General features: G+C 43.4%; 1 protein-coding gene across 1 annotated transcript in view; it reads left to right on the top strand.

Moving 5' to 3' along the window:
- Positions 1-25,784, top strand: part of C6H10orf67 (chromosome 6 C10orf67 homolog) — a 200,894-nt gene extending 175,110 nt beyond the window's left edge. Inside the window, exon 16 of the mRNA XM_075316800.1 lies at positions 25,632-25,784. Within this exon, the coding sequence (XP_075172915.1) occupies positions 25,632-25,735 (104 nt within the window). The 3' untranslated portion in view covers positions 25,736-25,784. The remainder of the gene's footprint in view (positions 1-25,631) is intronic.
- Positions 25,785-27,492: the final 1,708 nt, after the last annotated feature.

Raw genomic sequence — 27,492 nt, forward strand, 5'->3', positions numbered from 1 at the left:
TCGGCTTTAGCCGAGCAGCTCGGATCAGGGCTCGTTGGTGGGAGGCTCGAGCGCCTCCGGACCTTGGGTCACTTCGCTCTGAAAGGGGCTGGTGCTTTGAAGGGGGTTTCTTAGGGTTACGGCCGAGGCCGTGGTTTTTGTTAGAGTTCGTGACGCCACCCACGGGTTGTGGTGAATGGAGACACCACCGCTGCTGTTTACTAGGCGCCCGGGGAAGATGGTGCGCAGCTAAGGTGTTAACCCTTCCGTGGGCAGGGGTGATGGCCCCGGGACCCAATGGTATGGTGTAGTGGTGCTTGGCGGTGCACAGCCCGAGGGCACAGTTGTACTCACTATTACAGATGCACAAGAGTCTCTGGTAAACCAGAAAGATGGTGGTCGGTGCCCGCAGCCGGCTGCGTCTGGTCCCTCACTCGGGTTGGTGGTCTCCGCCTTTCTCCTACACCTTCTTTGTAGCGGTGGGCAACCCATGCTTCAGCAATGGGAGCCCGCTCCCCGGCGTTGTGTGTCGGGAGAGCCCATTTGCCCGCAGACGCTGGTCCGTGGGATCTCTAAGCCTGAGCGGTGGCGTTTATCCCCCTCGGTGGGCTGTTGTCTTTAGTCGGGACTTGGGTGGGAAAGGACCTAAAGTCCAGACCTCAATTAATTAATTAACTGGGTCCACTGGTTTCTGGACCGAGTTTCAGGGTCTGAGTACCCCCCTTTGTGCTCCGGTTTACAGTCGGTTCCCCGGTTCGGTACCGGCGGGCCACTACCATGTCCCAGTCCCTTATGGTTCCACCGAGGCGTCTTCCCGGCTCCTGCAGGCTGAGGCCACCATATGCGTCCTAGCCAGAGGTGAATGGGCTCCAACCCAGACACCTGGTGTTAGACTGCGGCAGACCTGGGCACAGGTCTGCCTCTGCACTTGACCTTCACTCCTCCACTCCAAAACTGATCTAACTTGAACTCCACTGGTTTTTCCTGCCTCAGGGCCTGTGAACTCCTCGGCGGGCGTGTCCAACTGCCTGGACACGCCCCCTGGTGTGAACATCAAAGCCTGAGGGAGGTGACTAGGGTTTTAAAGGTTGGCTGATGTTGCCCTTTTTAGGGGACGGGTGTTGTGCAAGGGCCTACCTGTGACTATCTGGCTAGTCCAGGGCATCACACATACACCAAAAACAACAGGGTGGACAAGTTGCTATCAACAACCAAGACTCAAACTACAGTTACATTGGCGGACTCCACTTCCCTTCACCAAATTCTATAGTAATAAAGAGACACTTAAGGCCCCGTCACACTAAGCAACATCGCTAGCAACATCGCTGGTAACGAACAACTTTTGTGACGTTGCTAGCGATGTTGCTGTGTGTGACATCCAGCAACAACCTGGCCCCTGCTGTGAGGTCGTTGGTTGTTGCTGAATGTCCTGGGCCATTTTTTAGTTGTTGCTGTCCCGCTGTGAAGCACAGATCGCTGTGTGTGACAGCGAGACAGCAACAACTAAATGTGCAGGCAGCAGGAGCCGGCTTCTGCGGAGGCTGGTAACCACAGTAAACATCGGGTAACCAAGAAGCCCTGTCCTTGGTTACCCGATATTTACCTTTGATACCAGCCTCCTCCGCTCTCACTGTCAGTGCCTGTGCTGCCGGCTCCTGCTCTGTGCACATGTAGCTGCAGCACACATCAGGTAATTAACCCGATGTGTGCTGTAACTAGGAGAGCAAGGAGCCAGCGCTAAGCATTGTGCGCTGCTCCCTGCTCTGTGCACATTTAGCTGCAGGACACATCAGGCAATTAACCCGATGTGTGCTGTAACTAGGAGAGCAAGGAGCCAGCGCTCAGTGTGCGCTGCTCCCTGCTCTGTGCACATTTAGCTGCAGCACACATCGGGTTAATTAACCTGATGTGTGCTGTAACTAGGAGACTGGGGGCTGGTCACTGGTTGCTGGTGAGCTCACCAGCAACTCGTGTAGCCACGCTCCAGCGATCCCTGCCAGGTCAGGTTGCTGGTGGGATCGCTGGAGCGTCGCAGTGTGACAGCTCACCAGCAACCTCCTAGCAACTTACCAGCGATCCCTATCGTTGTTGGGATCGCTGGTAAGTTGCTTAGTGTGACTGGACCTTTAGCCAAAGATGCAGAATAGAGAATTCCCATCCACTATATAAATCTATATTTTGGTTATTTAGAATTCCTCGTCTTCAGTATTTGGGGTCACCAGATAACTTTAACAAGCTTCACTTGAATCTATGTACTTAAGAAGACCTTTCTCACAGTCCTGTAATTTGGCTTTATTGACATAATGATCATTAAGACCCTGCTTAATGAGCTGAAAAGACACGAATCCTAAAGATAAAGTCCTTTAAGTAACAGGGATCCTTTACTGATTTGTCAGTAGAAGAAAGCTCAAACAGCAGTATCTGATGCACAGAAGTCACATATCATCCCAGCAGATTACATTGTTTTCTCTTTCTTAACACATTCCCTCTGATAATGGCGGTGGTGCGGGGGCGGTAGTCATGCTTTTTCCCAAATATTTTCTATTCTGCTTTATATCGAAAGATTTTGAATGTTGTAAAAAATTAAACCAATAATCTCCCTTACACCTATGATCAATTTACTTCGTTAGTGACTATTAAAGGGTTCGTCCAGCAAAAAAAAGCAGTTAAATATGAGTAAAATTATGCCAAATCCTAATATACTTTTACATCTGAAAGGTCGCTGGATCTTCAGCTACATACCGCGGTCTTATAGGTTCTCTTTCTGGTTTATGACCTGCGCAGGACGTTTCCTATATTGGCATCCGACGTGAGCTGGGTGGAGCGGATTGACTGCTTATTGCAGATGCTAGGCCAGCCCCCTTCGCTGTCACAGCCGATGTACAGACATTGAAGGGGGTTGGCTTTGGTTTGCATTGAACAGTCACTCAGCCTCCCTCACACACTGTTCTAGTTTTGTGTTAATGCAAACTGACGCAGGATTTAAGCTTATTTTTATATGTTTTATTGGTTACCTTTAGTCATTAAAATTGCAGTTTCAGTCTAATCCTCTTTATATGCAGTTTGCAGCCTGATACAAGTTTCAGATTTTTTTTCTCTCCCAGTAATACGGGCTAAATATGAGTTTTGTGCATCCACGATACATCAGTCTTTATTTGCTCATATATCAGGGAATCTTCTATCCTGTACATTTGTTCTTTATGTGCTTTCCAACTTTTCTATATCCTTTTTTCCCCCTCCCTGATACTGTAATTACTTTCCCTTCTTTTTCCATTGTAGAAATCTTCTTAGATTACCTTCTTTGCAGATATCTCTAACTCTGAGAGAAGGGAGGGGGAGCAGAGAACCCTCAGAACCAGGACAAGAGTTCTTATGTAGAGATCTGTGTAGATTTTCATCCTATCTGCTATCTCTAACACTGAGAGAAGGGAAGGGGAGCAGAGAACCCTCAGAACCAGGACAAGAGTTCTTATGTAGAGATCTGTGTAGATTTTCTTCCTATCTGCTATCTCTAAAGCTGGGGTCACACTAAACAACAGCGACAACGACGTCGCTGTTACGTCACCATTTTCTGTGACGTAGCAGCGACCTTGTAAGTCGCTGTTATGATCGCTGCTTAGCTGTCAAACACAGCAGCCGATCATAACGACACGCGTCACTGTGCTGCAACATGTGCAGAGAGCAGGGAGCCGCGCACACTGAGCGCTGGCTCCCTGCTCTCCTAGCTACAGTACACATCGGGTTAATTACACGATGTGTACTGCAGCTACATGTGCACAGAGCAGGAGCCGCGCACACTGCTTAGCGCTGGCTCCTTGCTCTCCTCCTAGCTACAGTACACATCGGGTTAATTACACGATGTGTACTGCAGCTACATGTGCAGAGAGCAGGAGCCGGCGCTGGCAGCGTGAGAGCGGCGGAGGCTGGTAACGAAGGTAAATATCGGGTAACCACCTTGGTTACCCGATATTTACCTTGGTTACAGCTTACCGCAGCTGCCAGATGCCGGCTCCTGCTCCCTGCTCGCTTCATTTCGTCGCTCTCTCGCTGTCACACACAGCGATGTGTGCGTCACAGCGGGAGAGCGACGACCAAAAAATGAAGCTGGACATTCAGCAACGAGCGGCGACCTCACAGCAGGGGCCAGGTCGTTGCTGGATGTCACACACAGCGACAGCGACGGGACGTCGCTGCAACGTCACAGAAAATGGTGACGTAACAGCGACGTCGTTGTCGCTATGTGTGACACCACCTTTACACTGAGAGAAGGGAAGGGGAGCAGAGAACCCTCAGAACCAGGACAAGAGTTCTTATGTAGAGATCTGTGTAGATTTTCTTCCTATCTGCTATCTCTAACACTGAGAGAAGGGAGGGGGAACAGAGAGCCGTCAGAACCAAGAACAAGAGTTCTGATGTAGAGATCTCTTTACATATCCTTCCTAGCTAATAATCAAAAAGACTGCTGGAACACCATTGTAAATGTGAACAGGCTGCTAGCCAAAATATACACAATCTATATGAAGTGAAAGCTGCACACCAAATTCAGAGAACTATGAACAAGCATAACTGCTTTATAATACATAAGGCATGAAAAATACAATTAGCAATATGAATACAGTACAATATACAAGCAGGTTTCAACCGCACATAGAGGTAATATTTGGTTAGGTACCCATGCACACAAGCAGGTTTTAACTACATATAGAGGTAACATTTGGTTAGCGACCCCATAAATAAGAGATTACCGTGAAGTTGGTCATGGGGCAGTAATGAATTGATCAATACATTAGCTAAATATCTCTTTTTTCAAATAATCCTCAGCAGTTATGCAATGTCACATTTCAATTTTTTGGATTTTTTCATATGGCTAATTGTATTTTTCATGCCTTATGTATTATAAAGCAGTTATGCTTGTTCATATTTCTCTGAATTTGGTGTGCAGCTTTCACTTCATATATCATTCCTAGCTGTTATTGCTACCTCTGAGAGAAGGGAGGGGCAGCAGAGAGCCATGAGAACCAGGAACAAGAGTTCTGCTGTAGAGATCTGTGTACATTTCCTTTTGTGATGTTATCTCTAACTCTGAGAGAAGGGAGGGAGAGCAGAGAGCCATCAGAACCAGGAATAAGAGGTCAACTGTAGAGATCTGTGTACATTTTCTTGCTAGCTGTTATTTCTAACTCCGAGAGAACGGAGGAGGAGCAGAGAGCCATCAGAACCAGGAACAAGAGGTCAGCTGTAGAGATCTTTGTATTTTCTTCTTTGCTGATATCTCCAACTCTGAGAGAAGGGAGGAGGAGCAGCGAGCCATCAGAACTAGAAACAAGAGTTCAGTTTTAGAGATCTGTGTACATTTCCTTCCTAGCTGCTATCTCTAACTGAGAGAAGAGAGGCAGAGCAAGAGGTGTCAGAACCAGGAACAAGAGTTCTGCTGAATTTGTATCAGTTTTGCAAACATCGGCAGGTAGATAAAGAACTTGCCAACATTTTACAGCTACAAAATGGTAGAAAATGTTTCATGAAGACTATATAAACAGTTGCTTAACTTTACATTTAGGAAGCAAGCAAACAATTAAAACATTCCTTGTGACAGTGTACGTCGCCTTCAGGTATACAGTCATATGAAAAAGTTTGGGCACCCCTATTAATGTTAACCTTTTTTCTTTATAACAATTTGGGTTTTTGCAACAGCTATTTCAGTTTCATATATCTAATAACTGATGGACTGAGTAATATTTCTGGATTGAAATGAGATTTATTGTACTAACAGAAAATGTGCAATCCGCATTTAAACAAAATTGGACCGGTGCAAAACTATGGGCACCCTTATTCATTTCTTGATTTGAACACTCCTAATTACTTTTTACTGACTTACTAAACCACTAAATTGGTTTTGTAACCTCATTGAGCTTTGAACTTCATAGGCAGGTGTATCCAATCATGAGAAAAGGTATTTAAGGTGGCCACTTGCAAGTTGTTCTCCTATTTGAATCTCCTATGAAGTGTGGCATCATGGGCTCCTGAAAACAACTCTCAAATGATCTGAAAACAAAGATTATTCAACATAGTTGTTCAGGGGACGGATACAAAAAGTTGTCTCAGAGATTTAAACTGGCAGTTTCCACTGTGAGGAACATAGTAAGGAAATTGAAGAACACAGGTACATTTCTTGTTAAGCCCAGAAGTGGCAGGCCAAGAAAAATATCAGAAAGGCAGAGAAGAAGAATGGTGAGAACAGTCAAGGACAATCCACAGACCACCTCCAAAGACCTGCAGCATCATCTTGCTGCAGATGGTGTCAATGTGCATTGGTCAACAGTACATCGCACGTTGCACAAGGAGAAGCTGTATGGGAGAGTGATGCAAAAGAAGCCGTTTCTGCAAGCACGCCACAAACCGAGTCACCTGAGGTATGCAAAAGCACATTTGGACAAGCTGGTTACATTTTGGAAGAAGGTCCTGTGGACTGATGAAACAAAGATGGAGTTATTTGGTCATACAAAAAGGCGTTATGCATGGAGGCAAAAAAACACGGCATTCCAAGAAAAGCACTTGCTACCCCCAGTAAAATCTGGTGGAGGTTCCATCATGCTTTGGGGCTGTGTTGCCAATGCCGGCAGCGGGAATCTTGTTAAAGTTGAGGGTCGCATGGATTCAACTCAGTATCAGCAGATTCTTGACAATAATGTGCAATAATCAGTGACGAAGTTGAAGTTACGCAGGGGATGGATATTTCAGCAAGACAATGATCCAAAACACCGCTCCAAATCTACTCAGGCATTCATGCAGAGGAACAATTACAATGTTCTGGAATGGCCATCCCAGTCCCCAGACCTGAATATCATTGAACATCTGTGGGATGATTTGAAGCGGCTGTCCATGCTCGGCGACCATCAAACTTAACTGAACTGGAATTGTTTTGTAAACAGGAATGGTCAAATATACCTTCATCCAGGAACTCATTAAAAGCTACAGGAAGCGACTAGAGGCTGTGATTTTTGCAAAAGGAGGATCTACAAAATATTAATGTCATTTTTATGTTGAGGTGCCCATACTTTTGCATTGGTCAAATTTTGTTTAAATGCGGATTGCACATTTTCTGTTAGTACAATAAACCTCATTTCAATCCAGAAATATTACTCAGTCCATCAGTTATTAGATATATGAAACTGAAATAGCTGCTGCAAAAACCCAAATTGTTATAAAGAAAAAAGGTTAACATTAATAGGGGTGCCCAAACTTTTTCATATGACTGTAATTTCAAAGAGGATTCCCACCAGGAACATTTTGATATATCCATAGAATATGCCATAAATGTCTGACCAACAGATCCCACCGTTTGTGCAGATTATGTACCCCATCATATCTTGACTGACCCATTCAGGAAGAATAAATTAAGAGGGGCTCAACTCGGTTGTTTACGTAACTGAGAAATATCACAAAGAGAACTGTTCACAACTGCTTCTACCTCCCTATTCATTCTGCTACTGGTTGCAGTGGCTCCATCACTAGTTTGGTCGGGGACCCCCATATTCCATATAGGTAATTGGAACACAACTAGGTCGGGCTAGTAATATATTTGGCCGTGGCAATTATTCAGTTGAAACAGTCAGAGTTTTGTCAAAGCAGAAGATACAATATTCTACTCTGTGAAGTCTGCAGACGATCAGCAGTCACTGATTGGCTGCAGCGGTCCTGTTGCATTGTATCTGTCAAGGTGACAGACGGGGGCCATGACACTGAAATGAAAGGAACACCACAGGGATCGGCAGGTTATAGTCTTTTGACTGTGTTCCCTCGGGCTGTTAATAAGAGTTTGCCCAATAGTGGACATCCCCTTTAAGAAGTTTTTCTTTTTCTTTTAGGTTTATTTTATTTTTTCCTTCTCTAGGACCCCCATTTATCATGATAACTGTTAATTTCTATAGTGCCAGACGACCAGGCCAGTCCTGGAGGCATCGAGTCAGAATTAGAGAGGTAGTCTTTGGGAATTTATGGGAGTTATGGAAACTGCTGAGCAAGCCTTAGGTCCTAGGTTACTTCTCTCAGCTGGGTGTTGCTACATTTGTATCCAATATTGTGTAGCAAGCAGGAGGCTGAGCAGAGAGTTGATTACTTATGCCTTATCTATGGACTAAGCGTTACACACATAATTTCCAGAGACAAGGGAAAGTAGAGATTCCTATGCCGGAATTCTATTTCCACAGGTAAGACATATGTACACAAGTATATCACCCTTTCTCTGCCCAGGGACCAAGATATAGTGAGCAATTAGAAAAGGTAATCCACAAAAAGCCTTAAATTGCTGACATGACCATAGCCAAGACTTCCAGCAAGACAGTGTACAGAGGAAGCTGCCAATCAGTGGTATGGGCAGGGTTAAAGAACTACTAGATCCACAGCAGATAGACCACCAAAGTAAGTGACAAGTTGCTGGAATCAGGGTCTCTGCCCCTTCATTATGCTGCTCTCAGATGGGGTAGCAAAAACCTGGTGAAAATTTCCCTTTATGTTGTGATCACACCGGTAAATGTCAGTCCCAAATTTCAAAATGGTATACCCATATTTGACATTAATGACCTATCCACTTCTGGGACATGCTCTGATGACCCACCGGTCACTACATCCATTAATGGTGAGCTGATTGCTCTCCTCTCTCAATTCACTATTATGGGCGTTATGGAAATTGTGGCGCAAGCAAGTCTTCTGAAAACCCATGTCATGGAGATATATGTGGTCACCAAGGTAGATACCGTAAATGTCTTTGATTATTTCATACTCCCATTTATTGAATGACTTGTCATTCACTGTCGGTCTGTAAAGGTTGACATTCTAGATCATCATTATTTAATATCACACTTGTATTTGTGACCTGTATCTTCTCAGTAGGTACATTTCAACCACTTGGCACAAATGACTTTTTTTTAAGTATTCTCAACAGTAACACAAAAAATTGAAGACCTTAGATTGAGTATTTTACAGATATATGTATTTACCCGGTGTAAAAAAAATGGTACTTTGCATCATGAAAATAAGCTAACTACCACCTAAAAGCTATTGACAACTATTGTTATTGACTACCAAAATCTGTACCAAATGAGAAAAATGCTAAAAATACAGTTTATTAATATCCATGAAAAACTAGCAAAGTCCATGAAAAATGGAAAAGAAAGTTGGGATGATCAACCATTAGGTGTCACTAGATGCAACTAGTGGAGGGGTAGTCAAACAAGCCGGAGGTCAGAGCCAGGAAGTCACATATGGTACACAGGGAAGAAAGCAGAGCCGAGGTCAAAGTACGAGCTGGAGGTCAGAAACCAGGAAGTCACATAAGGTACACAGGGAGAAAGCGGAGCCGTGGTCAGGGTACGAGACGGAGGTCAGAGGCCAGTAAGTCATGTAAGGTACACAGGGAGAAAGCGGAACTTAGGTCAGGGTACGAGCCGGGGGTAAGAAGCCAGAGGAAAATGTCAGGGGCACAGTCGGAGAAGGGTCACAAAGGTCCGTAGTAGCAAGACTAGATCAGAACAAACCACTTACGGGAGCCAGAGCACTCACTGCAGAGCAGGAACTATGACTGTCAACGTTCCGGGCGAGATCGCTCCCTAATAAAGCAGAGCAATCACCCGGAATGAGGCACCTGAAAACAGGCTCCTCCCAACACCAGCACAGGACCTGAGACCGTGAATAACCCATCCACCGGAACACAATACAAACCTGCTGGACAGCAGAGCACCGCTGATCAGAACCATGACAAAGAAGGATATCAAATGAACACGCTTACGCGTTTCAGACATCCAAGTCCTTACTCATGCCTGCGTAAAGCCATGGATGTCCGAAACGCGTAACATGGTTCATTTGCAGTCTCCCCTTCTTTCCCTCTTTTCATGCTCTTTCCTGGTTTTTAATGGATATCAATTAACTATATTTTTATAATTTTTTTCATTTAAGGTCCAGTTATATGACCATAACTTATATAACTGGACCTTAAACAAGCTTAGATCATTGTATGATCTTACGGTGATCAAAAGATGCCCATATATCTTAGGAGTCTTTTCCATATATCTTAGGAGTCTTTTGCATGTCCGTGTTTCCAATACGTGTGGCTTCCGTTTCTTTTACGGATACAAAACGTACCCATTTTAATCTATGGTCATCTCCATATGTCCTTGTTTTTACATAGACTTTATGTCCGTGCAAACCACACGGAGGCCTGTCCATTTTTTTTCCAGAAGCACAGAAGACAAGGGCCAATACAAGTCTAGGGCTCCGTGAAAAACATGTCCAGCCCACGGATGGCATCCTTATGCTGTATGTGTTAAACATTCAAAGTATAGGAGAAGCTTTGTAATTTATTTAGGTAATAATCCTTTCGTGAAAAATACTCATCCCAAAAATGGACACACGGACCGTACTCTGATCCAAAACACTGATGACGCCTGTACCATTTTTTAACGTAGTGTTTAAACAAAGACATGTGAAGGATATTATTATTATTATTATTTATTATTAAAGCGCCATTTATTCCATGGCGCTTTACAGTGAAAGAGGGTATACGTACAACAATCATTAACAGTACAAAACAGACTGGTACAGGAGGAGAGAGGACCCTGCCCGCGAGGATCACAGTCTACAGGCAATGGGTGATGGTACAATAGGTGAGGACAGAGCTGGTTGCGCAGTGGTGTACTGGACTGAGGGTTATTGTAGGTTGTAGGATTGTTGGAAGAGATGGGTCTTGAGGTTCCTCTTGAAGCTTTCCACGGTAGGGGAGAGTCTGATGCGCTGAGGTAGAGCATTCCAAAGTATGGGGGATGCACGGGAGAAATCTTGTACGCGATTGTGGGAAGAGGAGATAAGAGAGGAGTAGAGAAGGAGATCTTGTGAGGATCTGAGGTTGCGTGCAGGTAGGTACCGGGAGACTAGGTCACATATGTAAGGAGGAGACAGGTTGTGGATGGCACCATGACGGCACCATTCTCTCATGATTCATGACTAGAGATGAGTGATCCCATGGTTTGGTGTTAATAAGAAACATAGATGTTACAAAAAACAGAGTTCGAGTTCGGGTGTTTTATGTATGCAAACCACTCTCTCGAGCATCACTGTGCTTGGGTACGCTTGGTGCTCGGCCCAGTGCGAGACACTTGCAGTGTTTGAATGGCTCACACTGGGGGTAACAAGAGTGTTAGCGGAGTTAGTGTGCACCAAGCAAAAAAAATGGAAAAACCCTGTATACCCTCTGGAAATGTTCTGTTTATGGCTGGCTACATGTGGGTGAAGACCTAAACTACCCAATCAGTGACCTCTATTGGGGTTCAGGGAAAGTTCGGGTCCCAAACCAAACTTTATTTAAAGTTCGGCTGAACCCACCGAACCGAACTTCAACGAGTCCACTCATCTCTATTCATGAAGACTTGGCTCATGTTGTTATTTGTTCTCTGCTTATCTGGAAGCAGCTTATCTCTGTATTCACCAGAGTCTTCACTCCTGCGACTTCTGCTTCGATCACCAGACACTGCCGTATTCCCGCCGTGGGCAGTGCTGGTGATGGAGGAGGAGTTAGTGGCTCTGGTGGGCGCAGGCTCCACCCATCCACTAAGCTGGGTTTCATTGGACCTACAGTACCACTGGCTGACTTTGGTGGCATGTGCCTTCCATCTAATGTTACCACCTTTCAGCCAGGGCCAATGGGAAGGCACCACACCCTTCTTATTCCTCCTCCAATCTGCTGGTCACCGCTAGATATAGTCTAGGTATTACAACTTGTCTCTGGGTCTCACCCTGCTCCTTTATTATTGATCCCTGGGTTTTGACTGCTGCCTGCTCTCTGACCACTCTCCTGCCTGCCGTTTTTGTACTTCGCTGCCATCTCCAGTTTCATCTCAGCCTGATTTCCTGACTACTCTCTTGCCTTCCGATTTTGTCCCCTTTTTTTACCTCCTGGTTTTGACCCTACCCCTGTCTAACGACTATGCTTCTCTGGATTTCATTCTTCCATAGGCAGTGACCTCCTGGACCATGTAGTAATTCCAGATCCCTGTACACAAGGTAAAGGGTTTCAAGGTACTCAGGATCCTACTAAGTAGGTGGATAGCCTCTAGTCTGTCCATGGGAGCCATCCTGAGACTGTGGTCCTGGGCAGATGTCACAATCTCCCTGTAGAAAAATAGGGTTTTTGAATGAATGCAGATAATGCTGGAAGAGCCCCATACACATTAGACGGTCAGCTGCTCCCAACAAAATTGGCAGGCTCAGTCAACTGTAATCTATTATATAAGGGGCCTTAAAATGTTTGTCCCATGACCTGTCTTCAGGAATGCACCGCCCCTGCCTACCGGGCTCCTGCCTATCAAAGGGTGGTGCGCTCCTGATTGACAACTCGGACTAGCGGCATGGTTGCACCTCTGCCCTGAAGTGTGTACCCTCTAGTGCTACAAACAGGGGCAGCTTTGGCTTTGCATCCTCAGAGGACTGATCCAGCCAGCACTTACAAGCCCTCTATAAAAAAAAAGCAGCTTGTAAGTGCTGTGCTCTTTGTCTATGAAACTGGCCACTTCTGGTGTATTGCAGTAGTAGCCAGAAAGACTTGAAAAAAATGGAAAATTGAAACGTTGGTCGTTTTTGCACGTACTTTGCAATATTGCCAATTTAAGAATTGTAGACATCCCCTTTAAGCCCTGTTCAGTGGAACCGCAGGAGTCCAAGCTAATGCGGCAATAATACAAACATTACAATATAACGTGTGTGGCCTTGTCGTCTAACTATGGGTCCGAAAATCCAATTTGCTGTAGAGTAGCCTAAACATCAGCCATCTCCGCTCAATAGAAGTGTAGACCCCAGCAGTGGTCCCCAGTGGGAGTCCGACTGAAGAAATCACTAATGTAGTTACAGGGAATTATTTTTTAAATCTATTAGTGGACACGATGCCGGCACCCACCTTCATTGTGTCCTTTCAAGTAAATGATGAGATAATCAGACTAATCTGACACCCGACATGAGAATCGCTAAATATGGCCACTTTATAACCGGACAACCTTTGACTTTACATCTTCTTTGTCTGAAGTATTAAAATACACAAGAGCCGTTGGGGTGAGACGTATTTTTAAGGGTTGTTTTTTTTTTTTTCCCGTGTCCACCCTTTCCCTGTCCCTTATTCATGTGGACGCAGACACAGTCAAGCCAGTACATTGTCATCCCATGTAATGATACTAGTGACTCTTTAAATGGAGGGTTTTATTCACACTTCGCCATTGAAAGCAGAAAAGCCTTTTGGCCGTGGCCATACAAGCATAATAAATTGTATATGTTTGCAATACTGAATGCGTTTCGTCCATATGCTGCACCGCATAGCTACATGAATGAGCATTTACCGAATCAGTCCCACCACATTAAACAGAAAAACAATCTTTATTCATGGTAACTTATCAGTTTCAATTAATCAACTCTAACAATGAAATTTCTGATGTGCTTAAGCAACTTGAAAGCAATAGGTCATCTCCAGGGCAGTCTTGTTGTGTCTTTGTGTCTTCAGATTTAGACAAAGCCTCAAGGAATCACGTAATGAGCAAAATGTTACATTGTATCATTGACGGTCATTTCTTAGATTCTATACTTATCATCGAGGCTTATGTTACATGTATAAATCTACTTTTATAGAAGTCGGGGCTCTTGTTGGACACAGAAGAAGTCTGCAGCCTGGAGGAGAATAAGATCTCGGCTGACCATTCTTTCAAAGCCACTGTGCTGCTATGTGAATGGCATTGTGCAGACCATTCCAGCGGGTATTGAAAAGGGGTAACCATTGGCTTGATTTGGTTACACGCTTTAGCAAAGAAACTCCCTCCCATTGCCTAAGGGTCTGTGAAAGGTCCATGACCTGTTTAGAAGAGTCGAACGAAATGTCATGTCGCCCCTCCCAAATGGGAGTATCTGCATTCATTTGATGCATATAAAAAATGATTGGGGATGGTTAGATCACTGCTTTTCAATTGCAATTTATAGGAGAATACAAAAATTCACATTGTTAGCACCGAAAACATGGAAGTGTTTCTTGCTAAATTGCATTACCTGTGAAATGTCATTAGTCGTCTGGGGCTGAAATTCTCACTTTTTCTTTTTTTATAATTATGAGGCATAAATAAAGTCAATGTAGAGTGTTGTATGCTGAATTTAATATATTAGATAGATAGATGGATAGAGGGATAGATAGATAGATAGATAGATAGATAGAGGGATAGATAGAGGGATAGATAGAGGGATAGATAGATAGATAGATAGATAGATAGATAGATAGATAGATAGATAGATAGATAGAGGGATAGATAGATAGATAGATAGATAGACGGATAGATAGATAGATAGAGGGATGGATAGATAGATAGAGGGATAGATAGATGGATAGATAGATAGATAGATAGAGGGATAGATAGATAGATAGATAGATAGAGGGATAGATAGATGGATAGATAGATAGATAGATAGATAGATAGATAGATAGATAGACGGATAGATAGATAGATAGATAGAGGGATGGATAGATAGATAGAGGGATAGATAGATGGATAGATAGATAGAGGGATAGATAGATAGATAGATAGATACATAGATAGATAGAGGGATAGATAGATAAAGGGATAGATAGAGGGATAGATAGATAGATAGAGGGATAGATAGATAGAGGGATAGATAGATAATGGATAGATATATAGATAGAGGGATAGATAGATAGAGGGATAGATAGAGGGATAGATAGATAGATAGAGGGATAGATAGATAGAGGGATAGATAGATAGATAGATAGATAGATAGATGAATGGGCTTGGCGGATGGGTGGGTGGATTTTGGATGGATAGATAAATAGATGGGCTGATGGATGGATGGGTGGGTGGGATTTGGATGGATGGGTAACATAGATGGATGAATAAGTCGTTGAATTTTGGATGGATAGCTAGATAGATAGGCTGACGGATGGTTGGTTGGTTGGGTTTTGGATGGATGGATGGATGGGTTAGATTGATGCATAGATGGATGGGCTGGTGAATGGGTGGATGAATTTTGGATGGATAGATAGATAGATAGATAGATAGAGAGATGGGCTGACGGATAGGTGGGTGGGTTTTGTATGTATGGATGTGTGAGATAGATGAATGGGCAGGTGAATAGATGGGTGGGTGGATTTTGGATAGATGGATGGATGGATGGATAGGTAGGCAAGAAGAAAGAAAGATGTTTGTTATTGAAGTTGAAATTATATATTGCTTTTTTTATACCCTGGCATAAATGAATAAAGAGGTCCTTTTTTCACCTATATAAATTGAAGTATTGCCTCTTTTCTAGAGATAGAGGGATAGATAGATAGACGAGTAGGCAGGCGAATGGATGGGTGCATTGGCTTTGGATGGGTGGTTGTATGGATAGATAGATGGATAGAGGGATAGATAGATAGATAGATGGATAGATGGATAGAGGGATAGATAGATAGATAGAGATGGATAGATGGATGGATAGATGGATAGATGGATGGATGGATAGATGGATAGATAGAGGCATGGACAGAGGGATAGATAGATATATAGATAGATAGAGAGATAGATAGATAGATAGATAGAGGGATAGATAGGTAGGCAGATAGAGAGATAGATAGAGGGATAGGTAGATAGATAGATATAGATGGATAGAGGCATAGACAGAGGGATAGATAGGTAGGAAGATAGATAGATAGAGGGATAGATAGATAGAGGGATAGATAGAGGGATAGATAGATAGATAGATAGAGGGATAGATAGATAGAGGCATAGACAGAGGGATAGATAGAGGGATAGATAGATACAGTAGATAGATAGATAGATAGATAGAGGGATAGATAGATAGATAGAGGGATAGATAGATAGATAGATAGAGGCATAGACAGAGGGATAGATAGGTAGGCAGATAGATAGATAGATAGATACAGTAGATAGATATGAGAGAAGAAAGGAAAATATAGGAAGTCTTTATGCTCTTATTGGAGTTGAAGCCAGCATAGATCTTCTGTTGCAGTCACAATACATATCTGGGGTTCGCTGCACCACATTTTTTTGCCTCAATCATTTTGGACAAATATATCCATGAAATGCACAAAAAAGCAGACGTTTATGACACACTCAATTGAAATATTCCACAAATACGGAAAGAGAATAGATTGCCGTGTTCTTACATATGTAGCATAAATGGGCCCAGAACTTAAGCTGAATAATTTTTTCCTGTTATACAAAAATCACAATGATGAAGAAAACAAAACGGTTGGTAAAATGGTAAATCCAGACTAGAGAAGAGGTAAACGAGAGGGAGGACACACTATACTGTTAAGTATCTAGATAAGAGGGGCTTGGTATTGTTGAGTTCCAAAATTTGCCAGATTTATTACTGACTTTTCCAGAGGCAAATATTGGTCTAAAAAAGGGTGCTATAATAAAAGGAAAGAAGGCCTAATATGCTCCAAAGATGTGCCAAATCTGCAGCACTCCACTTCTTTTCAGCTCTTGAGTGCTGCTTTAAATGTAAGTCCCCTCCCCCGTACTTATACTTACCTTCTGGCGGGTTCATCTTTTTTTGGTCCGGTAGCGCCATCTTGTGCCTGTATCTTCTGATTGGCCAGAAGTCAGAAGTTATGTCACAATCTCCAAATGCAAAGCTATGATAGCCAGAATGAGGCTCTCATAGACTTGTATTGAGTTGTGAACTCCAGGACGCTCTATAATACACTGGAGCAGCCGACAGTTCACAAATCATAGGAGACCCACCGGAGCGGTGGCAATTACAGAAGAAGACTCTGAAAGGTGAGTATAAGACAGGGGGAATATGGCTTAAATTTAAAGTACCACTCTAGATGGGGAAAAAAAATAAAGCTGGAGTGTTGCTTTAAATAGCATGTGTCTCTGTGATAAGTGAAATGCATCCAGTCTTCCAAATTGCACTCTTCGTTGCCCGTCTGGCACTCGTCCTATATTGTAATGGTAGCCACCAAATACACTCTGCAGGGCACTATGTTACATAGATCTCCTTCTGGAAGTCTTTTTTTTTCTGTGCTGGAGCAGTCACAAATTCTGGCGCATGCGCTGTTACTGAGCTGGACCATGTCCATGCACATGACGTCTACTGTGATCTTATTGATATTGGAGGACGCTGCCATAATGGGGAATGTAGGGTATGTATGGTTTCACCTTGGGCCTAAAGAGGAGCCGTTATGACTTGAGTCAGAAGAGAAAGTGCTAGAGTTTAACCAAAAGATTCATTCTGCCATGGTATGGCTTCCAGTCCAGTCCTCCATGGCTACCGAACCAGGGCAGTCTCCGCTTCTGCAGCTGACGTCCTTGGGTGCCTCTAGCATTTCCTTGGCCCCATTATTTCACTCATGCGCTGCAATATCATGACCTCAGAGGGCCTGGTAAATGTCAGAGGCACCCAGGATTGCTCTGGTCTATAGAGAACATTAGAAATTTTCATCTGATATTGGTGAAATACTGAAAAAAGTAAAGCCCATCCGATACACATTAGATTAAAGAGGACCAACCACCAGGATTTTCATATATAAACTAAAGCCAGTGCTATACTGGCACTATCATGCTGATTCTATACATACGTTTAGTTGTGAGATCGGATGTATAGTTTCTGAAATATAGGCAAGAAAAGTTTGTGAAATGCACTGTTATTTGATTGATAGGTGCAACAGAATATATAATAGGTGGGTCGGGTTTTGCTAGTTATTTATGGCCCTTTCTACCTGACTGTCCTTCAACCCCCTGCCTCTGTTGTTACAGGGACGGAAGGAGGGAGGAAGGACAGGGGGAGGAGGAAGGGAGGAAGGACAGGAAAGCAGACAGGGGCGGGAATAACTAGCAAACTCCCACCAACCTATTAGATATTCCGTTGCACCTATCAATCAAGTAACGCTGCATTTCACAAACTTTACTTGCCTGTATTTCAGAAAGTATACATCCGTTCTCACAACTAAACTTATGTATAATATCACAAAGCAAAAAAGAAAGAATATCATTACTTACAGCAAGATGAAATTGCAGCTGTATATTGCTCAGGCCAAAAAACTACTACTACTCCAGCAGCATACAGCTAAACCCCCCACTAGGTGGAGGCATCACAGGTGCAGGTGGAGCAAATCACACTCACTTCCAAATATGGAGGAGGTAATGGCTGGATGGTAAAACTGCACACTAGTGGCTTGCATAGAGCACTGTTCACACTAGCAGACGCACAGTCACAAACCCGCAGCCTACTAGGTGACGCCCATACTATTAGATCAGGCGGGCTGCCAAGCTGTACCCCCACTGCGCGCTACATAGGGACAGAAACTCTAATGGCAAGGCCAAACAAAAAGGGGCCTGGCTGTATCCTGTACAAAAAAATATATGAGGTTTTTTGTTAGCGTTATGGCCATAAAACGTATGCCTACAACCCTCGTCACGGAAACCTCATGCTTGTAGGTCCCTACACTATATATAATATCAAAAAGCAAATGACCTCCTCCATATTTGGAAGTGAGTGTGAATGGCTCCTCCTGCACCTGTGATGCCTCCACCTAGTGGGGGTTTAGCTGTATCCTGCTGGAGTAGTAGTAGTTTTTTGGCCTGAGCAATATACAGCTGCAATTCCATCTTGCTGTAAGTAAACGTATGTATAGAATCAGCATGATAGCGCCAGTATAGCACTGGCTTTAGTTTATATAGGAAAATCCTGGTTGTTGGTCCCCTTTAAAGTCATCCAAGTGCGCTGATTTACTCCGGCTCCCCGAACCACCTAAGTGGTATTGGGGCTCCCGACTCTTCCTTCAATGATGACTGTAGATTGGGAGATATAATTGTTGTCCAACAATTCTATATGTTTATGGCCTAGAAACATTCTTAATATACTTTTTAAAAGTATTTGATCCCTTTTGTCATTACTTTTTGCTATTTTATACGTTTAGGTTTTTTTGTTTCTAGTATAAGGCTTTGGGGTTTTTTTCTTTAGTGACCAGGATTTAAATTGTGACATTTTGCTCCGTGTTTGTATACATTTATATTTCTCTTTTCCCTTCCTCCATTCATTGGACAAATACTGTTGATCACAGCAAGAGACATGTCTAGACACTGACTTATTGTCCCTCAATGTTAAGTCAATAGACCAAACTCGGACAGAATTCATCAAAGCTTTTTACGCCTGGTTACTGACCATTTGTACGAATTGAACTTTTTTTCTGGACCGCACTGAAATAATGGTGGTTTCTTGGGCATTCTCTCTGCTAAAACTACCATAGACCCCCATACAATGAGCTCTATACACATAAAGGATCGCCTGCCATGGCAGGTAACTATTAGCGCGGCTCTTATATACTCACTCCATTCATCAGGGAAACTAATCCTACTGGGATTCTTAGATCCCCTATATACTCATCTAGTTTTACCAATATACTGGTACATTGTTTTAGTATTTGGCTTTAATTTTTATAATCAGGGACTAGAAAAGAGCCTGCTTTTTTTGTTACCCAAGAAAAGCGCCCTCATTGTTCATAGGATGCGTCTGGTATTGCAGTTCTTCCCCATTCAAGTTGTAAATAACGTGTGTGAACGTGGGGGTAGCAATGGACTCATTTTTGGATTAATTTAGGCCGTTACACTTGAAATTACACAAGTTCCGTGAAGTCTTCAATGCAATGTCAATACATACACTAGTCAGCCATAAGGATAAGTGCGCACGCTGCAGAAACTTTCTGCTACAAAAAACGCACTCTGTGGCCGAAAAACGCCCCCAAAAAAACGCATGCTTTTTGCAGCTGTTTTTTTGGGTGCGTTTTTTTGCAGTGTTTTTTTTTTTGGTTGCGTTTTTGGAGCGTTTTTTGGGTGCATTTTGCAGCGTTTTTTTTGGGTGCGTTTTTGCAGTGGTTTTTTTGGGTGCGTTTTTGGAGCTTTTTTTGGGTGCATTTTGCAGCGTTTTTTTTGGGTGCGTTTTCCAGGGGGTTTTTTTGGGTGCGTTTTTGGAGCGTTTATTTGGGGTGCGTTTTTGGAGTGCTTTTTTTTGGAATGCGTTTTTGGTACTTTTTTTTTGTAAATTCAGGGGTTGGAAGAGCAAAAAAATGCAGGAAAAAACGCACCAACAATTGACACGCTGCTTCTTTTTATTTTTGTACCAAAAACTGCAAGATAAAAAGAAGCAGCGTGTGCACAGCACTTCAGAATTCTCGTATACTTTGCTGAGATAAGGATAGACATGCAGATTTGGGCAACAAACTGCACAATAAACTGCACCAAAAATGCATCGAAAACTGCACTGTGCACACAGGGTCTAATAATATAACCATTGACAGACGCAGTGAATACCATTAATTATATCGTGACGGTGGCGCTGGACCAAAGGTGGAAACTTTTAGGCAGCAAATCAACAGTAGGCTTTTAAAGATGATGTATAAGCATAAATCAATAGTAAATGTGAAAATATGAAACTTTGTAATATATCTTATTAGAGAAATCTGTTTCTTTCATCTCTTGTGAATAAACGGATATGGACGTGTTCTGGTCGACCGATGACCGCGCTGCTGGAAAAGTAGTATTCAGTAGTAGCTTTATTACACATTTTAAGTTCGGACCAAACTCTTTTTCAACAGACACAGAAATTAATGTAACAGTGTGGAGTTTAAATAGACAAAGAAGGAAGGACAATAGTCGAAGACATTTTCAAAAATCAGAATTCACGGATAAAATGTGTCTTCAGTGAATACAGACTTTCCCATTACTGAGACAGGAGATGGCAGTTGGTGCTTATATACAGTTAGGTCCAGAAATATTTGGACAGTGACACAAGTTTTGTTATTTTAGCTGTTTACAAAAACATGTTCAGAAATACAATTATATATATAATATGGGCTGAAAGTGCACACTCCCAGCTGCAATATGAGAGTTTTCACATCCAAATCGGAGAAAGGGTTTAGGAATCATAGCTCTGTAATGCATAGCCTCCTCTTTTTAAAGGGACCAAAAGTAATTGGACAAGGGACTCTAAGGGCTGCAATTAACTCTGAAGGCATCTCCCTCGTTAACCTGTAATGAATGAAGTAGTTAAAAGGTCTGGGGTTGATTACAGGTGTGTGGTTTTGCATTTGGAAGCTGTTGCTGTGACCAGACAACATGCGGTCTAAGGAACTCTCAATTGAGGTGAAGCAGAACATCCTGAGGCTGAAAAAAAAGAAAAAATCCATCAGAGAGATAGCAGACATGCTTGGAGTAGCAAAATCAACAGTCGGGTACATTCTGAGAAAAAAGGAATTGACTGGTGAGCTTGGGAACTCAAAAAGGCCTGGGCGTCCACGGATGACAACAGTGGTGGATGATCGCCGTATACTTTCTTTGGTGAAGAAGAACCCGTTCACAACATCAACTGAAGTCCAGAACACTCTCAGTGAAGTAGGTGTATCTGTCTCTAAGTCAACAGTAAAGAGAAGACTCCATGAAAGTAAATACAAAGGGTTCACATCTAGATGCAAACCATTCATCAATTCCAAAAATAGACAGGCCAGAGTTAAATTTGCTGAAAAACACCTCATGAAGCCAGCTCAGTTCTGGAAAAGTATTCTATGGACAGATGAGACAAAGATCAACCTGTACCAGAATGATGGGAAGAAAAAAGTTTGGAGAAGAAAGGGAACGGCACATGATCCAAGGCACACCACATCCTCTGTAAAACATGGTGGAGGCAACGTGATGGCATGGGCATGCATGGCTTTCAATGGCACTGGGTGACTTGTGTTTATTGATGACATAACAGCAGACAAGAGTAGCCGGATGAATTCTGAAGTGTACCGGGGTATACTTTCAGCCCAGATTCAGCCAAATGCCGCAAAGTTGATCGGACGGCGCTTCATAGTACAGATGGACAATGACCCCAAGCATACAGCCAAAGCTACCCAGGAGTTCATGAGTGCAAAAAAGTGGAACATTCTGCAATGGCCAAGTCAATCACCAGATCTTAACCCAATTGAGCATGCATTTCACTTGCTCAAATCCAGACTTAAGACGGAAAGACCCACAAACAAGCAAGACCTGAAGGCTGCGGCTGTAAAGGCCTGGCAAAGCATTAAGAAGGAGGAAACCCAGCGTTTGGTGATGTCCATGGGTTCCAGACTTAAGGCAGTGATTGCCTCCAAAGGATTCGCAACAAAATATTGAAAATAAAAATATTTTGTTTGGGTTTGGTTTATTTGTCCAATTACTTTTGACCTCCTAAAATGTGGAGTGTTTGTAAAGAAATGTGTACAATTCCTACAATTTCTATCAGATATTTTTGTTCAAACCTTCAAATTAAACGTTAGAATCTGCACTTGAATTCTGTTGTAGAGGTTTCATTTCAAATCCAATGTGGTGGCATGCAGAGCCCAACTCGCGAAAATTGTGTCACTGTCCAAATATTTCTGGACCTAACTGTAGTTCTATGTAGAACTGCAACTTTTGTGTCTGGAACTTGTGCAGCAGAATATCTGTGTTCCTTTAGCTCCTCCCCCCCATAGAATTTTAGAAGCCCCAACTGCCATCTCCTATCTCAGTAATGTGACAATCTCACTGAATACACATTTTAGCCATGAATTGAGAACAAGTCCAGGAAGAGAAAGAAGCAGATTTCGCTGATAAGATATATTACAAAAGTTTCTTATTTTCACATGTACTATTGATTTGTAAAATAAAAATGAATACGACGGTTACTCTTAAAAGGGAACCTGTCACCGGATGCTTATAATACTTACCTAACGGTCGGGTCGGATGGGTGTCTCCGTTCTCCGGGTCCCACGCCTCCTCTTTCGGCCATCTTTGTCCTCTTTCTGAAGCTGGAGTGGATGACGCGTTCTACATCATCTACACTACTCGACATTGAGGTCCTGCGCAGGCGCACTTTGATCTGCCCTGAGCAGGGGAGATCAAATTGTGCTTGCGCAGGACCTCACTGTCGGCTAGTGTAGATGATGTAGAATGCGTCATCCACACTAGCTTCTAAAAGGAGGACAAAGATGGCCGAAAGAGGAGTCGCGGGACCCGGAGAACGGAGACACCCATCTGACCCGTCTGCTCCGCACTGACCGTTAGGTAAGAAACATCCGGTAACAGGTTCCCTTTAAGGATCTGAGCATCTTTGTAAGGATGAAACTGTGATTGTAAGGGTGGCTTTACATGGTACAAGATCGCTAGCCGATGCTAGCGATGGCGAGCGTGATAGTACCCGCCCCTATCGTTATGCCGATATATGAAGATCGCTGCCGTAGCGAACATTATCGCTACGGCAGCGTCACACGTACTCACCTGCTCGGCGACGTCGCTGTGACCGGCAAACCGCCTCCTTTCTAAGGGGGGCGGTTCGCTCGGCATCACAGCGACGTCACTAAGCGGCCGCCCAATCAAAGCGGAGGGGCAGAGATGAGCGGGACGAACATCCCGCCCACCTTCTTCCTTCCTCATTGCTGGCGTGTGGCAGGTAAGGAGAGCTTCCTCGTTCCTGCGGCGTCACACTTAGCGATGTGTGCTGCCGCAGGGACGAGGATCAACTTCGCCCAAGCGACAGCAGCGATAATTGGGAGAGGACCCCCATGTCAACGAGGAGCGATTTTGGACGTTTTTGCAACGATCCAAAATCGCTCCTAGGAGTCACACACAACGAGATCGCTACAGCGGCCGGATGTGCGTCACAAAATCCGTGACCCCAACGAGATCGCTGTAGCGATCTCGTACCGTGTAAAGCCCGCTTAAGACAAGGGGTCAGAGCATCTCCAAAATGGCACGTTTCCAGTATGTAGCGATTAGTACAGTAGCTACCAAAAGTGGTCCAAGGAAAGCCAAATGAAGGTGCCCACCATTCCAAGTCAGTGACACTAACGAAATCTAACCGGGCAACCTGCTGCTCCATGCAACATCCCTTTCAGTGGTCTTACAGCCCGGAGAGAACCATGGAAAAACGAGGACACAAGTCTCCATTCTGGTGGTCAGTAGGGGTCCCGACAATACAACTAAAACATATCACACAATTATCACATATCATTTATGGAGACCGGAATACCCTTTGTGTTGGTGTTGGATGCTTCAGAACATCTTTAGCGCTCTTGTGTTGTTCAGGCCTATTGGCTTGAAGCTGACCTACATACTATTAAGTAGGGTTTTATTATTATGGCTGATCAATCTACATACTGTTTGCATATTTATTATACAATTTGTCAGTAATAATCTAATATATAAAGGTGAGTGTATGTATATATGTACTGTATGTATGTATGTGTGTATATACGTCCGCTAAAGAAATCCGCACCGTCGCATGTACAATCACAAAATTTTGCACAGACACCCTATTTGACTCAGGGAATGTCATAGACTATGTTTTGAGGGGAAATTTTAAACATTAAAGTCAATGGAGCTGGGAGCCACAATGCAGCCAGAGCTTAAGAAGAATGTTGGTGTGTCACAATGCAGCCAGAGAAAGAGACAGAGAGACACAGACAGACAGAGACAGACAAAGAGACTGACAGGCACAGACAGACAGGGAAAGAGACAGAGACAGACAGACAAAGAGACAGACAGACACAGATAGACACAAAGAGACAGATACAGACAAAGAGAAAGAGACAGAGAGAGACAAACAGGGAAAGAGACAGACAGACAAGGAAAGTGACAGACAGGGAAAGAAATAGAGAGACAGACAGGGAAAGAGATAGACAGGGAAAGAGAGACAGACAGGGAAAGAGATAGACAGGGAAAGAGAGAGAGACAGACATGGAAAGAAATAGAGAGACAGACACGGAAAGAAATAGAGAGACAGACAGGGAAAGACACAGACAGACAAAGAGATAGAGAGATAGACAGACAGGGAAAGAGGCAGACAAAGAGATTGTGTGAGAGACAGACAGAGACTGGGAGAGAGACAGAGAGACAGTTACTATCCCGGGCAACGCCGGGTACTACAGCTAGTTAATTTTATATAATTCGTAAATCATTTACTGATAACTTTGGGAATGTGTTTACATCCAGTAGGCTTCTGTTTCCCATTACGGAAATAAGTAGTTGACCCTCCTACAAAAATACCATTAGTTTTTGCCAAACACCATATGGCCGAATACTCAGATGTTGTCTCTCCCCACAATCATGGACTGTTCTTTATTGCTTTCTGTTTAACTTTTTAATCATATTATTTGTCGTCCATAGGAACAAAAAGCTATGAATATTATTCTCACTTTTTTAAGTTTCCTTGATTTTCTCAACCGTCCATGGCAAACCTCCGAATGCAACAACCGCGTAGCAAAATAAAACCGCCAACCCATGTGCAATCATTCAAGCAATGCGATTGTTCCACATGCAAATACCTAACACAAGACCTCTGTGCTAATAAGACCCCAATGACAGTCATAACACCGTTATTACGGATTAGTTTCTGTTAGGAAACCGTCATTGACTCGGCTTTTATTTTTGGCCAGTGTGTAAATCGTTAATCCTTTTAGTTAGTACTAAGGCATGCAGAGAGAGCATGTCGGGATAAAACCTTCACAACAAGGGATTTTACTAATCAGATAGAGTGACAGGGCTCGGAGCTAGGAGATTGACAGTTGGATTATTCCGCGGTAATAAAAATGTAACCGCTGTGTATTATTCCAGAATTGCAGGTGGTGTCAGACACTGAAGAAGATCTGGAGGGAATCCTTCCTCTGCCGCCTCCACCTCCCGACAGAATGAGGGAAAATGAAGTCCAGCAATTGTAACAAATACACTCGAGAATTTTCCGTTTTGTGTCCAGTCCATAACTTGTCATTTGTTTTGAAAAGTTTTGTCAAAGATTTGCTGCAAAATATAGGAAAAAAATATGAAAATGAAATAAAAATTAAAATTTCAACTGTGTATAATATCCTTTGTTATAGTTCTTAATTTGTATATTATGTCTTTTTTAATAATAAAGTTAACATAACATGATTTTCAATTCACATTCAATAGATTCAGATCAGACTTTTTCCAAATTAGTCCAAAAGTATCTTCCATTGCTAAGGTCAATGGCTTTATTGAGACAGCTAAAAATAATAAAACTTTGACATATACAGAATTTGATTGCTGCTTAAAGGGGTTGTCTAGTCTAAAGCCACAATCTGCAGTTCCTCTATGTGTCTCTCTATGTGACTGCAGACTTGTGAGTCCTCACATCTCGCACACTGCGCACTGTGAGGATTCTGCAGTGTCAAAGCTGAGAATGGGGGTCACGTGGCCAGAAGTGTGTGATATCCAGAATCCGAATAAATGGGTGTGGCCTCACTCAATACTCTGACACCTGAGAATCTTAACAGTGCACAGTGTGCACGATGTGAGGATTTACAAGTCTACAGTCACTCTGACATTCTATGACAACTTAGCAGTCACTCTGTCATTTTATATGACTGCAGATTTGTGAGTCTTCACATCTCGCGCACTGTGCACTGTGGGGATTTTCCAGTGTCAGAGCCGGAAACTGCAGTCACATCGCTGCGAGTGTGCAATATACAAACTCCTTGCAGAGCCCAACTAGATGGGCGTAGCCACACTCAATACTCTGGCACCAGAGCGGAGAACCCCAACAGTGGACAGCCTGCGTGATGCGAGGATTCACAAGTCTGCAGTCACTCTGTGTTAGGGCTCTTTTCCAATTGCGCACTGCTTCCGATGCGGGAGCATCGGAAGCGATTTGCTAATGACTCTCTGCTGCAGGTGTCAGCCGAGGGTCATGCAACTGTGATGCAATCTTGCGATCGCATCACAGGAACGGAGAAGATGGAGGGAACACTTTCCCCCATCTCTTCCATTGTCTGTCTCTGCATGCACCGCACTGCAGTCCCATAACTTGTGAGTGCAGTGCAATTTTACACACACGTGAGCCGAGACTTGGTGCAAATCACAGCATGCTGCGATTGTACCAAGAGCCCAATTCGTGTGGAGAAAAAATGGGACAGATGAAACTGTCTCATTGATTAACACTGGTGCTAGTGTAATCAGATTTTTTATCGTATCGCACTCGCACAAGAAAGTCGCAGATGGAAAAGCGCCCTTACTCTGTAACTGCAGACTTCTGAATTTTCACATCTTGTGCACTGTGATGGTTCTCCAGTGTCAGAGCTGGGAACGGTGGTCAAAAGGCAGCAAGTATGTGGTATGCAGACTCCTAGCCAGACTCTAACTATAGGAGTGCAGCCTCACTCAATACCAGTGTAATGAGCAAGGCCCACCCCATGGTGTGAGATTCTGACCAGGAAGGAGTCTGCATATCGCATACTTACTGCCTTGTGACTTTCTTTCCCAGGACTGACAGTGTGCACTGAGCACAATGTGAGGATTCACAAGTCTGCAGACACATAGAGGGACTGTAGACTTATCCATTTAGACCGAACAACCCCTTTAAGACAAGGGGCTTCTGGTTCCAAAATGGAATCTGTCCAATCTAAACCAAAACATTGTGTTAATTTATTTTTGTTTCATTTTTTGCGGGGTGGGTTCTTCT

Source organism: Anomaloglossus baeobatrachus, chromosome 6, assembly GCF_048569485.1.
Source record: "Anomaloglossus baeobatrachus isolate aAnoBae1 chromosome 6, aAnoBae1.hap1, whole genome shotgun sequence".
Lineage (NCBI taxonomy): Eukaryota > Metazoa > Chordata > Amphibia > Anura > Aromobatidae > Anomaloglossus > Anomaloglossus baeobatrachus.